Below are 18,286 nucleotides of genomic sequence, written 5' to 3'. Positions count from 1 at the left end.
TCACATGCAATCAAAGTTTTCACAATATAGCACTGTTTAAATTGACAACTTTACTGATTATGATTTTGAGATACTTAACAACATGAGAACAGGAGTAGATCATTCAGCCCAACGAGTCTGCTCCACCATTAATACGATCATGGCTGATTGGACATTTGAATGCCTTTTGTGCCCACTACCCTGTTATATTATTGTTAATCAGAAATCTATCAATCTCTGCTTTAAATATGCACAGTGACCGAGCTTCCACGGCCCTCTGGGGTAGAGAATTCCAAAGATTCACAACATCTTGTGTAAAAAGATTTCTCCTCATCTTATCCTAAGTGGCACCCCTTTTATTTTGATATTGTGCCTCTGGCTCTAGACCAAAGAATAAACTCGTCTATTCCATAGAATCCTTACAGAACAGAAGGAGGCCATTCGGCCCATTGAGTCTTCACCAACTCTCCTGCAGAGCATCTTACCCAGGTCCACCTCCACACAGTCACCCAGAACCTGAATCGAACCTCAGTCTCTGGCATTGTGAGGCAGCAGTGCTGACACCGTGCCATCATGCTGCCCTTAAAGTCTTTTATAGTTTTCAATGTAATCACCTGCCATTCTTCAAAACTCTAGAGAATACAGGCCCAGTTTGTCCAATCTTTCTTCATGAGACAGTCGCACCATCTCCGTGAACCTTTGTTGCACTCCCTCTATGGCAATAATATCCTTTGAGATAAGGGGATCAAAACTAAACACAGTACTCCAGGTGTGGACTAACCAAGCTTCTATACAATTGAAGCAAGACCTCGTTATTCCTGCAATCAAATCCTCTTGCAATAAAGGCTTCCTAATAGTTTGCTGCATCTGCATGCTAGCCTTCAGTGACTTGTGAACAAGGATACCTAGGTCCCCTGTATGCTTTCTAATTTCTTACCATTTGGGAAATACTCTGCATGCCTGTTTCTTCTACCAAAATGGATTACCTTATATGGTAGCATTGTTTAAGTTTTCTTTTGAGTTAATTGACCATTTTTTAAGATTGATGCACATGGCTTAACTGCAACACACATTATTAAAACTTTTGTACCACACAAAATATATTCTACTTGACACTTGTGTTATGGGAAATCCCACTTGATGCAATAGAGCATGCATATCCCAAATCTTCCCACAATTGGTAACATAATGGAGGCAGTAAGGGGGAAAGATATTTAGGAACAAATTTGCAGGGAAATTACTCAGAGATATGACAGCTATAGCATGTTGATAACAGCAGACTTCCCTTTTCCTAATGTTCCATAGACTGATAGTCATAGTATAACAGGCAGAGAGGAAGACAGTTTCTGAAATGTGTTCAGGAGAATTTTCTTGAACATTATATTTCTGGCCCAATAAGGAAAGAATTATTGCTGGATTTGCTTCAGGGAATGAAGTGGGGCAAGTGGATCAAGTGTTAGTGAAAGAACTGTGTTAGAGAACATTGATCATAGAATTGTAAGGCTGAGATCAGTTGTGGGAAAAGACCAGGAACAATAAGAATAATTTAATTGGAGGAGGCCCAATTTCAAAGAGTTCAGAGCAGACATATCCCAGGTAAATTGGTATGAAGGATTGATTGTCGGACACAATTGTAACATAATAATTTAAAGAGAAGAATTTTGGATATGGTATATTCCTACAATGGGAAAGATATTGCAAGCAAAACCAGAGCTCCTGGGATGATAAAAGAGATGGAAAGTAAGATGAAGCAGCACAAAGGGAGCATATGACATCTGTCAAGTTAACATAGAGTCAGGCTGACAATAGAAGGGAAATGAGAACAGTGAAGAGAGAGTATAAGAAGAAACTAGCAGCTAACATAAAAGGGAATTTAAAAGTCTTTCATGGGTATATAACTAATGAAAGGATTGTAAGAGGAGGAGTGAGTCTGATTAGGAACCAAAAAAGGGATCGCTCCAAGAGGCAGAAGGTGTGGCTAAGGTACCAAATTAGTGCTTTGCACCTATATTTGCCAAGGAAAGAGATACTGCAAAAGTCACATTGAAGGAGAAGGTAATTGAGATATTGGATGGGCTGACAGTAAAAAAAAATAAGTGAAGTCACCAGAACTGGATCCAAAAGAGAAAATGCTAGAAAATCTCAACAGATCTGGCAGCATCTGTAAGGAGAGAAAAGAGCTGATGTTTTGAGTCTAAGTGACCCTATGTCAAAGCATTTTTTACACCTGAAGATGCTGAGGGAAGTGAGGGTGGAAATTGAAGGTGGTGCAAAAAATGGGGAATTGCAAATGTTACACCCTTTTTCAAATTAAGCAAGTATGGGCCAATCAGTTTAACCTTGGGAGGAATTGACAATCTAGACAATTAGTCACTTGATTATTAATTAAGGAAAGTCAGCATGGATTTATTATGTTAAATCATGTTTAACTAACTTTTCTTGATGTAGCAGAGAGAGTTGCTTGGAGAATCCGTGGCTGTTCTCCTTGGCGAAGACGAGGTTGAGAGGAGATTTAATAGAGTTGTTCATATTCATGAGTGGTCTCAACTATATAGATAGGGAGAAACTTCTCTTTGGCAGGGGGATCGAGAATTAAAATATACAGATTAAAGGTGATTGCCAAGAGAACAAAGGCAACATGAGAAAATAATTTTTAGAGAATCATAGAATCCCTAAAGTGCAGAAAGAGGCTATTCAGTTTATCGAGCCTGCATTGGCCTCTTCGACAGAGCATCCTACCCAAGTCCTATCACTGTAACCCCATATATTTATCCCACTAATTCCCCTAAACCCACACATCCTGGGACATGAAGGGGCAATTTAGCATGACCAGTCCACTTAATCTGTACATCATTGGACTGCGGGTGGAAACCGGAAGCCCACTCAGATAGTCACCCAAGGCTGGAATTGAACCTGGGTCCTTGGCGCTATGAGGTGGTTAGGGTCTGGAATGCACTGCTTGAGAGTGTGGTGGCAGCAGATTTAATTGTGGCTTTCAAAGAGAATTGCGTAAAGTGGAATGGCCTAGCAGAAAGCTAGTATAAACTTGAGGGGATAATAGTCTGCTTCTGTGCAGGATTTTAGAATTCCAATTTTAACCTGGGGAGAGAAAAGAAAATGGGTTTGGGTGGGAAGGGAAGAGGATGCACAACATCTCAGAAATCTGTTTCCTACCTAAACCCGACTTCAACCTATCCTTTTTCGGTAACTGAAGCCACAAAGTGTATGGGTGAACAAAGCATCCAAGGAGGCAGGTTTGAATTTTAAATATGATAATAAGGTCATGTGTTTTATTGTCATTCTACTTCTGAAATTTAACTGTTATATACTGGGGTTCACAAATTTCTGGTGTTCTGGTAGTTTCCTCGAGGCAAAATTATAGTGGATTCATGAAGCAAGTGCCTTCACATCTGCCTCCTGGAACTAGGTGCCTGCCGAAGAAGCCTTTGCAGCTATGGTTTCCCATGTGTCCTGGACCTCAACCCCACTGACTTTTTCACATCAATTAAAATTCCACAGTACAAGAAGGAATCCTGAAGGACAGGTACACTCCCACCTCTACCTCCACCTGATCAACCTGCTTCCTGCAGGTCAACTCAATAAGAATTCTGCCCAATCTCTTTTATAGGTCACAAATGTTATTTATTTTCTATAATCCACCACTTAAGTTAGTGAATTGATCTCAATGCAAGTCCTTAAAAAGTATACTACAACATATTTTATTTTATATTATACTATAGAGGGGAAGTCTTATGTTACTGCTCTGTGGAGAAAATGGACTTGTGTCAGCTTTAGAACAGGTGTTCCATCATGGATTCAAGTCCCCTCGACTCTTCAAAAGCATTTTCATTTGGGACTTTATGGGTAAATATGAGATTTGTAGTTTTTTGGTAACATATTATGATTTTATTCGTAATGATACATGAGACTAAATGGAAGAGTGTATTCTGGTAACAATTAGTCATGGAAACATACTTAAGTAACTTTTCAGAGAGAGACATCTGTCAGTTGGATTAATTCCATTAATGGCATGGAATTCCATGCCATTTCACATCCTTATGCTTGGTCTCATTGGTTGATGCATTTGTTTTAGTTTTAGCTGAAGAGGTGTAATTTTATGGATGAATACCCAGTTGCTTGGCCACTGAACTAGTATTTTAAAATATTTAAACTCTACTTAGCAGGATGAATTAAAACAATCCAAATTAGGCATGAATATTGGGCTGGATATTCATCATTGGCTTGGGATGGTTGGGCCATTACCTAACATTATGTTTTCAAGTTATGAATGAATATGTGCACACATGTAATTTTCAGCCCAGGAAGTTAGGGATGGCCTAAAGTCAGACTGCTACCTCCCAATATGGGAATGAGGCCAGCAGATTAACAGGCCATCTCCATTTATTGAAACATTGGCTCAGCTCTGTGGATGACAGTTCAGACCCCTAGTCCAAAGCCACTCGCATGCCTCCTGTATACATCCCTGCCCTCTACAAACAACCTCATATTTTCCATACTTCCCCCATATCTCCATGTCCCCTTCTACAACACGCATGCATCCTCCATACACACTCACACAGTATCCACAGGGACACAACTCATGAGCCCTATAATAAGCCCAGGAAGTTTTTGAAATGCTAATGAATTTAAAAAAAAAGATATTCAAACTCCAGCTGAAAAAATGCTCCTCTTAGAAGCGCAATTAAATATACACCAAACAAAACTCCATTTGCTCATAAATCTGTCAAAACTAGTTACCATTTAAAGACCTCTGCAAAGAATTTTGATTCTATTAACTACTCAGAAACTGTCACTAAGTTTGCTATCCCCTCCACAGCTGTGTAAACAACCCCTGCAAAGCTAACCCTATTAGTGAAGCTCAGCAAAGCATTGATAATGGGACAAAAAAGTCCTTGAGAGTTCAGTACACTAGTGCCTCTAAAGCTGCATGACGAAATTGCCATCTGCTCATTTTCTCAGAGGTTCAACAGATGTGCTTTCAATCAAAGAAATCAGACATCTGTTCAGCTATTTTAAAGGGGCAACAAACGTCTGTTAAAGGGGCAAACAAAAACAATGTCCAGGTGACACAATGTAAGATTTTTCATACTGTTAACTGCAAAAGAGCACTGGAAAGAGTACTCCAATGCATGTGAATACTTGTACAATAATGGCCAATTTAATAATCATTTATGTTTTAAAGACATAACCTTATGATCAATCGCTGTATTAAAAACATTATTAACTTGTACAGCATTTTATTATGACATTTGAGAGTTGGTAAGATCTTATCTGACAATGGTTCCCCATTTCACAACTGACTTCCCCCAAAGTTCACAAGCTTACGGGTTTCACACAGGTTTTAGGATCCTACCTGTCTTGCTGAAGATATCGTAGAATCATACAAACGCTACAGTGCAGAAGGAGGCCAGTTGGCCCATCGAGTCTGCACTGACAACAATCCCACCCAGGCCCTATTCCCATCACCCCGCATATTTACTTTGCCGATCCCTGTAATCTACGCATACCGGGACACAAAGGGGCAATTTAGCACAGCCAATCAACCTAACCTGCATATCTTTGATGTGGAAGGAAACCAGAGCACCAGGAGGAAACCCACACAGACACGGGGAATATGTGCAAACACTGCACACAGCGATCCAAGCCAGGAATTGAACCCAGGTCCCTAGAGCTGTGAGGCAGCAATGCTAACCACAGTGCCACTGTGCCACCCCAAATTAATCTCAGACATCCAAAATTGAACAAGCATGTAAATGGCTGAACCAAATGACACTTTGAGTGCATGTTGGGTTACTAAGCACCACAATTTACAAGTTGATCCAAATGAGAGTTGACAGGAAGTTGATTTAAATTTAAAGTCCCTACCTCCTCCATTTTGGAGTGCCTGAAAAATGTTTGCCCCGTGTCAGGATGGCAAAATACAGCCCATTGTTTATGGCTAAGGACTAGGGGACAGTTTATTTGCATAATAATAACATGTAACCAAGATTGTGTGATTTGTATTTTATTTTCTTCAGAAAAAGCCTATGTGTACTTTGAGAGCTTGGAACGCACAGAACTTACCCAGGAAGAGAACTGGCAAACAAGGGCCAAGAAGTTTTGTAAGTTTGTTGCTGCTATAAATGGTGCCCCCAGGAATATTGGAAAGGATGGGAAATTTCAACTTCTGGTGTGTCTAGGAGCAAGGTAATAAAATTGCTTTAATTTTCTGTACAGGAGAAAACAAATTATTACTTAAACCGACATAGCCTAGTATAGTTGTTTTAAACTAGCTAACTTATATACTTTGAGCTTATGGTGGAGCTGAAAATAATGGACGAGATTTTCTGGCCTCCCTGCCACGTGTTTCCTGGCAGTGGAAGGCAGTACGATGCTCAGTAGTGGTGGGATTCTCTGGTCCCGCCAATGTCAATGGGATTTCCCCTTGATGTTGCCCTATGCCAGCACAACACGTGGGCAGGGATGCGCTGCTCGTGGGACCGACGAACTTCAGTGGCATGAACGGCCGGTGAATTCTGGCCAATGAGTTCGATTTTCACATATTGCTCAGTTGGAGCAAGTTAAGACTTATTGGAGCAGGCGAGGGGCAGACCATGGGAAGGCCCATCAATCATGGGTGGGATTTTCCAGTTTTGGGGCAAGCTTGACCGGAGATTCCCATCCTTCATGCCAGATCAGCAATCTGACTGCACAGAAACAAATGAGGGGTTGGATGAAGTGGCAAAGAGATGAAACTACAGTAAGCGGCAGGCATCAAAAAAGCATATGGAAGTTGACTCTCATCTAGAGAATATCGATGAGGGAAAGTATGTTGTTAAAGAACATGAGGGAAACGAGGGTGGTGCTTGGGAACTCCAGAGGCAATATTGTGAGATAGGAAGGGAAGCATTGCTAGAGATACTTTAGCCAGGGGGTTTTGCGCCTGGCAAATGACGAGTGCAAAATCCCGCAAGGGGAGAAAAGCATGATTTTCACTAAGGAGATCATCCTCGCCCTTCATTGTGAGGTTCCTGTCCGGGAAGGTTGGAACCTAATTTAAAAACAATTAAATATCACTAGCAAACTTTCCCTCTGACTTGTTCCCCCTCATTGGGTTTCCCAGCATCGACAAGATTTTCAACAGGTCTGGATCAATGGGAACCTGGCAAAGAGACCACACCATGGATGTGCAGGTAAGTATAGCCCCAGGCAAGAGGGACATGCTTTGGCGGTGCCTTGGCTCTGGCACTGCCCCTCCCAGTGCTGGGGACAGTGCCAAAGGTCAGTGCTGTGGGGGGGTGATTCACCATGGTGGGGTGGGGTGGGGGGCTTCCCCCATGCACATGGAGAGAATGTTTCCCTGTCTGCGCAGGGGAGTGTACCCTATACGCGTGGGGAGAGGGTCTGTGTTTCTATTTTGAGTACTGGAGATCTGGGCACCCATTTAAAGCGTGATGACGTAGTACCTGTCTCCAGCATTTTTCTTTTCTAGGTGCTGGAGAGCATAGAGAGGAAAGCCAGCTGTGCAATTTGCATGCTCAATGTCACTTTTCTTGCCTGAGCCAGCACTTAGAAGAAAAAATGGAAAATTTAGCCCTTTGACTATAATCAGATAGGTAATATCAAATAAAACAGAGCTGGGACATTGAAGGATATACAGACAACAATGCTTAAATTGCTTAAACATATAAATGTGCAGGAGTTGCTACTGATCCAATAACAAATGTTATTTAAATAGAAATTCCCAAAAAATTAAATACATATACAAAGTGCAGCATGGTGGCACAGTGGTTAGTACTACTGCTGCACAGCTCCAGGAACCTTGGTTGAATTCTGACCTCGGGTCATTATCTGTGCGAAGTTGACTCATTCTGCCTGTATCTGTGTGGGTTTCCTTCAGATGCTCCAGTTTCCTCCCATGGTCCAAAGATGTGACGATTAGGTGGATTAGCCAGGGTTTAATTTCCCCCAGTGTGAAGATTAGGTGGATTAGCTATGGTGGATGTGCTAGGTTGCGGAGATCAGGTGGAGGGGTGGGCCTGGGTGGGATGCTCTTCGGTAGGTCAGTGTAAACTCGATGGGCCAAATGGCCTCCTCCTGCGCTGTTGGAATTCTTTGATTCTGTGAAATGTTTAATGTGAGCATACCACACTCCTGTGTTCAATATTGTTACCAGTTTTTTTCCTTTAAATCTTATTGAGCAATTTTTGAATTTATTTACATTAATTGTGCACAACCCCGAAGTAGCAAGCTTTGGGAATTTTTTACACTTTGTTCTTATAAAAAAGGACATGACACAAAGAAACTTTATTTTGGGAGAGGAAATTTCTAACAAGGTGCCCGTTGTCTCTGACACTGACTGCTTTGTTTAGATATCAGAGTTGCTGTACTAGTTGTCTAAGTCTCCAAGACCTATTGTACCAATTGGAGAATAAAAGGCCTATAAAACGTTTAAATTCCCTTCAAATATTTCACAAATATTCAAAACATATCACTTAATTAAATACAGTGCCATACCAATCTTATATTTGTCTCTCTGGCTGATCAAATGCACGTATGTCACTTGGTTTTGTACAGGTATATGTGATAAATGTTTGCATCTCAGTCACACTGAATGTGTCCTTTTTATTTCTACTTGTGCTAATCTGATACTTTAAAATCACAATACTGTACTTTGCAGTTGCACCTCATTCCGACAATTGATTAAATGGATTGATCCATCTTTGTCTTTTTTAATTTGACAGGGATCATCTCTTGCATCACTGGATTGCGCTGCTTGCTGACTGCCCCATCATTGCTCAGATGTATGAAGACATAGCTCTAATTAAAGACCACACCCTAGTTAACTCCTTAATTCGCGTACTGCAAACCTTGCAGGAATTTAATATCACGCTCGAGACATCACTGGTCAAAGGAATTGATATTTAAAGCCAATCACCAGCATCCATCAGAAGAGTGTAGAAATGGTGCATACATGATGCAAATTTTGAAATTAAAAATGAATGCAATATTGGAATTCAGCAACTTATTTTGAAGTTGCAGGAACTATTTGCCATATAGTATGTGCAGTGAGCCTTTTTGAACCTTTACCTGAGATCACTCCAGGCTATTCAAAGGTTTGAAAGAATGTGCATACACTCCAATTTTTAATGTTTACTGTCAACTGTGTTGGTAAGTTTGCTTGGTTGTACGGTAATGCGCAGCCTGTTCAAGAACGATGCTTGTTTCAAGTTTGTTTTTCTAAAGAAAGTAAAAAGTATTAAGTTTGTTTTATTTTTCTGCAGATGGTCAATACTTGCACTGTTAACTTGCAGTTTAAATAGTGTCTGAATTTTTAAGAAGTGTACATATAGTCAGTGCACTGAATTGTGCACAGCATTTACTTTGTAGCTGCTTTAAAAAATGTACATATGTTTGTAAGAATATATATGTGTGTGTGTGTGTGTGTGTGTGTGTGTGTGTGTGTGTAATATATATAATATATGAACATACACAAACAGTATTCTTGTAAATTTAATTGGAGAGTAGGTAGTATTTTTTTCAAATGTTGAGGGTTAAAGCTAAGAGACTGATATTGCTCTAAGAAAATACACTCATTTGTATTTCCTTTTGCTAAAAATCAATTTTTCCTCATCCCTTCTTAATTGCTTTTCATTTGTTTTCTACAGGCAATCAAATCCCATAAAGTTGGGATTTGATTGCCTGTAGTTAAACATGTTCCTTTGATATTTGTTCCTATGAAGTCTCTATGGGAAATATTATCTTTGAAGAGAATTTGCTTATTGGGGGTAAGGTTCAAGAATAAGGAATGTGTAACTGGTTTGTGTCATTTTCATGATGGGCATGTACCATATTGGCATTCGTTTTTTAACTTTGCCCAATTTTTTTTTCATTGAAGTTCACAGAACGATATTTCAGACCATTTTCAGAGACATGTTTCTTAGTCTTGCTGTTGTTTTCACTTGGTTTGAAATTAAAAATCTTGTCAATATTTTCCATATTAATGGAAAATTAGAATAGCTGTGGATAAAAATCAGCTGCCGATTCATGCTAATGGCGTAGACTAATTCATCCTACAATGTATTGCAAAAGATTGTATATTGACAACTCAATTTTTGTGTGTGCATGCATGAGTACTGATGTTCAGTGCATTGACTGCTACAACCTATTACAGTGTAATCTGTAGCCTAGGGAACAAAGGAGGAAATTCCACCCAATGTGTTATCACCTTTATATTCAAAGTTTTTGGTTATATTTTAGTATTTAAGGACATGATAAATGCTTTTCTTTGTAGTTTTAGGTATCCCTTTACCCACCTATTTAGATTTACCTTTTCTTCATCATCAATGTAGAATTGTACTGCAAAGATTATTGGTGCTCTGTCCACATGGCGAATAATAAGGCTACAATGAATGTTTATTCAAAAATTTTCAGATCTCTTTTGTTGTAGAAATAATCACAGTTATAATTTAGAATAAGCTGGCAAAGTTCTCATCAATTCATCCAGTTACAAATAATGTTTATGTAAACTGGGCTGCATCCGCATCCTCACTAACATTCTTGTGAAATTTTTTATTTTGCAGTGTCCGACCTCAGTATTTTCTCCCCCAGACAGTCCCAATTACCATCCAGAATGCTTCCCTGGCATACTTTTAAACATTGTAAAATAAATATAGGCTAACCTCTACTTCTTATACACAAGATAGCAAAATGACCTATTAGCCATTTGTAATGATGTAGCCTTTCCTGCTGCTTCAAAAATCATTTTATCAACTAACAAATAGTGGGAAGGAGCAGTGCAACATCCACCTTTTGGATTCTTAAGCAGACATGGTGGTGTGGAATTGGTAAGGTTCTGTGTCCAGGTATTGGTACTGGCTGGGAATCGATGACAAGCAAGTGCTATTTAACTAACTGGGAGTTGCTGGTATTCATAAAGAAAAGCAAGGTCCAGCTATCTCTATTGACAGGTTGAATAGAAACACTTCCCTCGCTTGCTTTCTCTCTCTCTCTCTTTCCTTGCTTTGTTTTAGAAGTCTGATACTAAAATTGTTGGAGAGCGAAGTTGCTACTAGTGAATTCTACCATTATTCTTCCTTGTGGATATTGAAAGTGAGTTTCCACACAATAATTACATTCCAAAATGTAACAGAACTGAAAGAGATTAACCATTATGATTGAGTTGTATGAAAGTTTTCAACTTTTATTATCAGCAATTTTAGTGTTCAGTAAACCATGAACTTCAGATAGCATTCATTATATTTCTTGAACACCAAATATTATGTTGCAATTATAATATTGTTATAATATGCACAAAGTGTCCAACATTAGATCTGATTCTGCAATTGGACAACATTTGTTAAATAATCCTCAGTGTGCTAAAAATTATGCTGACCATTGGAAGACACTCTGAAGATCGATCGGTGAAGTGGCACACACACCAGGAGCGAGAGTTTCCACTCCCTCGACAGATGTTTGTGGCTTCCACTCCCTCGACAGATGTTTGTGGCAACAGAGGTGGTCCACCATTGCCCTGCCAGTGCCAATGGGTTTTTCCATTGTCCGCATCCTCTTCCACTGGGCAACCCATGATGGTGGTGGGGAGGTCCCCAGTGAGAATGACCAGAAAAATTTGGCCTAGATGTCAGATATGCACTGCTACTTGGCACTGAACAGACACTCATTTTCTTTGGATACCACCAGTAACTGAAATGTCATGATATTCACAATGTTAAGTTTATATCCCCTCTCAACATCAGCACTAACTTATTTTCTGATCTCCCACAAGGATAGTGGAGAAACCTAATAAAGGACCAGGCTGAAGTGTTCTCAAGGGAGATCAAGCATTTTGAAGATGCACAGTCACATGATTTATGCATTCCTTTTACTAGTCCAGATACACCCCTTGGTCTATACGACAATAGAAATAGCTTGGCTTTTGCACTTCAATCTCTGATAAGCAGAATGTGGATCACTATCCACAAACTTATGGAACAGCAAAAGGAAATGTCTGTGCTTCTAGCAGCATTTCCTGAGACCATGTGCATTCTTGGAGCGAGATTAGTTGAGCCTATCTCTGGCATGAGTGTCATGATGCCTCAAAACTTTAACTTTGTGTGCTGAAAATTACTTCCATGCAATGTGTGGCCTCTTCAAGGAGAATCCTATGTAGCAAGCTGTTGCATTCTTCTTTTCAACATAAATGTGCCAATTATACAGAAGGATTGGTAGAACAATAATGTAGGTTTTTGGTTTGAAAATAAAATCATACAGATAGACTTAACTGGGAGACTACTATACATAGACATACTCCTAGTCCTGCTACTAATAGGCTGACTACAAGTCATGGCACAATTACATTATATTCTGCCAAGGTGGTAATGATTGACAGCAGTTTAAGATGTACTCCTTTAAAGGTGCATTTTATCATATTGCAACATAGGCCACCAAGTTTATGCCGCCAGACCAATAGGCTGCACGCTCTGTCACCTTATGCAAGATAGAGTCCTTTGTCATTTTCTCATCCCTCCACATACTGTTCACCCCCACCTCCCTTCAGCCAGAGTGGCTGTGTTGGACTCACATTCACTCAGATCCTACCCCTGTGCCACCACTGTTGCTGTTACCAACCATTGGCAAGTACAGGTGGACCATGCACTCCAATCTTCCTCATCTCCTTATGTGTTAGACTTCAACAACCAAATTACCCAAATGACAAATCAGAAAAGTTTAGACAGAAATTATTACAGATTGCAGTTACAGAATGGTGTTATAAAGGAAAATTAAAAGAGGATTGTTTTAAACAACTACATTCCAAAAAATTTAAATTGCAGCAGCATACATAAGTACTCATTTTAACTTCATTTTGTAAGTATTATCAGGAGCAATGGAAGTCCACATACCATTAATATACTTTTTTTAACATGATACCAACAAAAGTACATCATTACTTTACTAAAAATCTTTTAAATTATTGCATTAATTATACTAAAAGACCTGATGAACATGATGTGAAAGAGGTGTATCGTGTGTAAAAGCATTGACATGTTGTGACCATGGGGAATATTGCTGTTGTTTTCAAGGGTGTATTTTAACACCATATAATTTGTACAGTCTTGTACAAAGTCAACTGTAATCCAGTTGTTTATTCTATTACATGTTACTTTAATACGTGGATATTGGTTTGAAATGTGTACTCTGCATATCCTGAACCATAGAACACAACGTGATCTATGAGTGATTTTGGAAGTCAAAATCATTATATTTTACCCAAGATTATAAATTTGGTCACTTTTGACTTAATTCTTTTGTGTTGTATGCAGGATATCATCAATCAAATATTTGAATAATTTGTTGATTTGCCTATTTGAAGTGACACCAAGGGCGGGATTTTGTGGCCTCGCTCGTCCTGAAACCCGGCCAAGGTCGACAAACTTTCCCATGGTGCACCCCTCACCCGCTCCAATTTCATAGTGGGCTCGGCGGTAAAATTCTAGCCTTAGGCCAAAAAATCAAATCTATTGGATATGATTTTCCCAAAAAATATCAAGTGCCCAAGCTCCCGTTTTCCCACCAACGAGGCCATCGTGCCTAGTCCTGATTGCTGAGGACCACCTATGATCCCAGCTGGTTGGAACCTTCACTGGCAAAGTCAGAAATCCAAGTGAGCCTGGGCAATTGCATCTGAGGCTCACCAAACAGATTCAGATGGAGATATACATATTTAAATTATCCCCCCATGCTTAGTTAAATGAACTTACAGTGCTCTGTACAACACAGAGGCCATGATGTAGAGATGCTGGCGTTGGATTGGGGTAAACACAGTAAGACGTTCACAACACCAGGTTAAGATCCAACCAGTTTATTTGATAGTAATCCCACAAGCTTTCGGAAACGGTGTTCCTTCATCAGGTGTGTGGAAGGTTCTGATTCGAGAAGGAACACCGTTTCCGAAAGCTTGTGGGATTACTGTCAAATAAACTGGTTGGACTTTAACCTGGTGTTGCGAGACTTCTTACAACACGGAGGCCGTCAGACAATTCATGCCAATAGGGAGGGGGGCCTAATCCCACGAGAGGCTGGCAGCAGGCTGCCTGGCAGACCCGGCAATGGGTTGGGAGGAGGTAGTGGCTGAGTTTTACAGACTGGAGAGGGTGTGAAACTTAAAAGTGGAATATAATCTTGATGATATAGGTGCCTCTGATGGACTCTGGACACGTAGCGAAAGCTGTTATGTTGCCCACCTTGCCTCCGCCTTCTATCACATGTAATATAGCAGTGGAGGTGGAATAAGGGTCTCAATTGGCCCAAGGACAAACAAGCTGCTTGACACCATTCCTGTCCACTGCAGTATGGGAGACAGGCCAGGGATGGGCACAAAGGTGATGGGCAGGCGATCTGTTTTATAAGCCCTCGCCTATAAATGCATTGGGCGGGGGGGTAGTGGGTGAGTCAGGGAGATGTAAAATCCAGCCCATGATGTGACATAATTCTTTGTCTATCTGTATGAAACTTATACTAAGCTGTCATTTAGTTACATTTTCAAAGTTATTTCAATCACTTTGTTTCTCCCCCTCATCAATTCTCTTCCCTCAAAAGATTTTGACTGCATTTTGAGGTTTGATTTCAGGTTCCAAATATTCTGAAACCTCTTAAAATGATCCATTATTGTAGTGTGAATCTCAACATTGAATGGGGATATTCCCCTTCCTCTAATCCTCCAGGTGGTATGGTGGCAGAGTGGTTACATTGTTCACAGGGACCAGTTCAGCTGCGGCCTTGGGTGACTGTGAAGTTTGCTCCTTGCGTCTGTGTGAGTTTCTTCTGGGTGCTCTGGTTTCCTCCCACAGTCCAGAGATGTGCAGGTTAGGTGGATTGGCCATGCTAACGTGCCCCTTAGTGTTCAGAATATGTTGGTTAGGGGGATAAGTGGGGTAAATATACGTGGAGTTACAGAGATGGAGCCTGGATCAGATGTTCTGTTGGAGGGTTGTTGCAGACTTGATGGGCTGAATGGTCTCCTTCTGCATTTATAGGGATTCTATGATTCTAATTCAATAATCCCACACCCTTATTGGCACCCAGTTGAGGCCAGCTGACTAAGACTGATGCTGAGCCAGTTAGTTTGCAATATAGTATATTTGGAGAAGGTGGAAGAAATATAGGAGTTAAAATAGGGCCAATGCCAGCGCAAGGAAGCGGGAAGCCCCATCTAACTTGTTCTGTGATTTTGGTGATGATATAAAATTAACAGATGCAATGTACAGTAGGAAAATGATTAGGTACAATTCTAAAGTGTCCACCTTTAATGCAGTATGAACTACTTAAATAAAAATACCTGTTTCAGGGCCAAACTTTTGCAACAAAATTCCATTGTAAAATATCCAGTGTTAATAATGAGGATAGCTTTGGTGAATTCTATGATTTGAGGATGGCTTTGACATACCTAGCCTGAAAAAGGTAATAAAGCAGTTTTAATTCAATATTAAAGGGAATGGTAATGGCATGTTTCATTTGACAATGTTCCTAGGCTAAGTAGTTGGGAGGTGGGAGCAAGTCATCCAATGACTCCTGACTGTGACTGTTGGGTGACAACTGGATTGATTTTAGCTGTGATGCTCCTACATTTAAATAACTTGTCTTGGGTCAAGTGTGGAGGAAATACCTTACCTCGTGACAATGTTCTAATCTGAGTTGGCACTTCAGGAGGAGGGGAGAAAAGGGAATACATTTATCATTTATAGAGTGTATTAATAGCTATTACTACATAAGAGCTAATGAGTGTTACGTCAATTACATATATAAAGTTCTCGCATTAACTGTCCACAGTACAACTTTCATTTGATTCTACATGTTTGTATTATTGTATTAACCTACATGATGCCTATACAAAACAGATAACATCTTCAGTGGCAGAATTTAAATTAGGTTTACATTTTAATTTTGGAAAGTTGTGTTAACTTTTTGTGTTTTCCTGACACAAGTTCCTTGGTGATTAATATTCTTATGAAGAATGCTTTTAAACATGTTGCACAGTATTCCAGCAGTTAGTATTAAAAACATCTAATTGTTCACAAATACTGCGTCTCCCTTATATACGATAGATGAATTGCATTGTGAATATTTTAAATATATTTTGACATGGAGCAAAATATAATGCAGTGTATATATTTTTTCCTTAGAGTTTACTGCTGTTGAGTTACTTACATGAAACTACTGCCAGGTAAATTTTAAAAAAACTAATGGTCCTTTCTCCTTGTGTTCCTTGAGTGGAGGCAGCTGAAAAGAATTACATTTAAAACAAGTGAGTGTAAATGTATATCGTTACTAACTGATAATGGTGTACAGTGTATTTAAATTGTATTAATAATGAAGACATGTTCATAGTGATAAGTCTGTATTTATAAGTGTATTGTATATTTTTACATGATGAATTTGCTCCTGTGACTAGATAATGACTAACAAATGTTTGGGGGATTGGGTTTATAGAAGGAATAGTTTGTTTATCTCTGTTTAACTGCCCTGGTAATCTGTAAATAAAATCTAGATCAGTATGATATATATGGCCTAATGGTGTTGTACTTCAGACTGTCCTTATAAATAAACTGTAAATGTTTGATAATTATCTTCTGACCATCTCTGTATCTTACAGCTTGCATCTATATTTTGCCTTTAATGTAGAACATCCCCATTCCAATTTTTGTTTTCAAGTATTATGGTCATCAGCCACTAACAATACAGAAAATGGGTCTCGTAATCACTTTGATTATAACTGGATGAATAAACATAAATTGGCCATAAACTTGTACCAATAAATTGTTAAATTTAACATTTATAGTTATCTCACTGATGGACTTAGCAATTTGCAAAATAAATATGCTCAATCCAGTCAACCCCTGGACAGACACAGGCTCCTGGCATCACCTAGGCATGTAGGTTGCTGCATATGATCAAAGTTTCTACTTTTATTTTGAGTATTTACTTCAGCACTTGTTCTATCCATTTGTAGTTTGATCTCAGTTCTACCTGTAATCACTATGCAATTCCTTACTGAAAGATTCAAGAGCCAGTGTTTTTGGAGTTGCATGTTCAACTAAATTAATTATTTATTTCTGATTAATTATTTATTTCTGATCTCTTATTTCTGATGTTTCATATAACTGGTGAGGAAAAGGAAAAACGTGCATTTTACATTATATTTTAACATTTCTATAATGTCTCCAGCATCCTCCATGTGTAAACAGCCATTTGATTCCCTCTACGTGATATCAAGAAATGGCTGAAAGACTATGGGCGCTGACAATATTCTGGCATAAGTACTGAAAAGGCATCATAAAGTACTGTCAGGGGGACGTATTTTACACAGAGTGTGGCGGGGGCTTGGAATGCGCTGCCAAGCAAGGTGGCTGAGGCGGACACGCTGGGATCATTTAAAACTTATCTAGATAGCCACATGAACAGACTGGGAATAGAGGGATAGAAACGAATGGTCTAGTTGGGCACATGAGCAGAGCAGGCTTGGAGGGTCGAAGGGCCTGTCCCTGTGCTGTACTGTTTTGTTCTTGGTAAAACATGCTCCAGAACTTGCAGTACCCCTAGCCAAGCTGTTCCAGTACAGCTACAACATTGGTTTTCACCCAACAATGTAGAAAATTGTCCAGATATGCCCTGTCCACAAATTGTAAGACAAATGCAGTCCAGCCGTCCCGTCAGTCTACTCTCGATCATTTTTACACATTAATTTTTGTACTCTGGCCCTATTGCTGCTAGCCCATGTTTCCTCTGCCTTCCACTTATTGCTTTCATTACTCGCATTACTATCTTTATTTCCCTCTCTTGTCAGAGGGAAATAAAAAGCCTCCCTACTCAGGTTTTCCATCCCCCTGCCACTCTACTTTAAACGCTCCCCTAAACATCAACTCTGGACCCTATGAAGTGTCATGGCATCAGGTTAAAAATAGGCAAGGAAACATAGAACATAGAAAAACTACAGCACAAACAGGCCCTTTGGCCCACAAGCTGCACTGATGATATCCACACCTACTAGGCTTCCCTATAACCCTCAATTCTATTAAGTTCCATGTACTCATCCAGAAGTCTCTTGAAAGACCCTATCGAATTTGCCTCCACTACCACCAACAGCAGCCGATTCCACTCACCCACCCCCTTCTGAGTGAAAAACTTACCCATGATATCTCCTCTGTACTTACTCCCCAGCACCTTAAACCTGTGTCCTCTCGTAGCAACCATTCCAGCCCTTGGAAAAAGCCTCTGAGAATCCACCCAATCTATACCTCTCAACATCTTA

The 18,286-nt window shown here is 39.8% G+C and overlaps 1 protein-coding gene across 4 annotated transcripts in view; it reads left to right on the top strand.

Annotated features, from left to right (window-relative positions):
• dennd5a (DENN/MADD domain containing 5A) overlaps positions 1-18,286 on the top strand; it is a 305,895-nt gene that overhangs the window by 277,258 nt on the left and 10,351 nt on the right. For 2 of the 4 annotated variants that reach the window (XM_080190208.1, XM_080190207.1), the window contains 3 exons: positions 3,720-3,843; positions 6,018-6,186; positions 8,724-9,612. In XM_080190208.1, the coding sequence (XP_080046334.1) occupies positions 3,720-3,843; positions 6,018-6,186; positions 8,724-8,907 (477 nt within the window). In that variant the 3' untranslated portion in view covers positions 8,908-9,612. Of the gene's footprint in view, positions 1-3,719; positions 3,844-6,017; positions 6,187-8,723; positions 9,613-16,160; positions 16,604-18,286 lie in introns of those variants that run through there. The other 2 variants (XR_013886802.1, XM_080190209.1) reach the window with 2 other exon arrangements.

Source organism: Carcharhinus amblyrhynchos, chromosome 6 (genome assembly GCF_965287045.1).
Source record: "Carcharhinus amblyrhynchos chromosome 6, sCarAmb.v2.hapA, whole genome shotgun sequence".
In the NCBI taxonomy this organism is placed as follows: Eukaryota; Metazoa; Chordata; class Chondrichthyes; order Carcharhiniformes; family Carcharhinidae; genus Carcharhinus; species Carcharhinus amblyrhynchos.
This window is presented reverse-complemented; position numbering and strand designations above follow the sequence as displayed.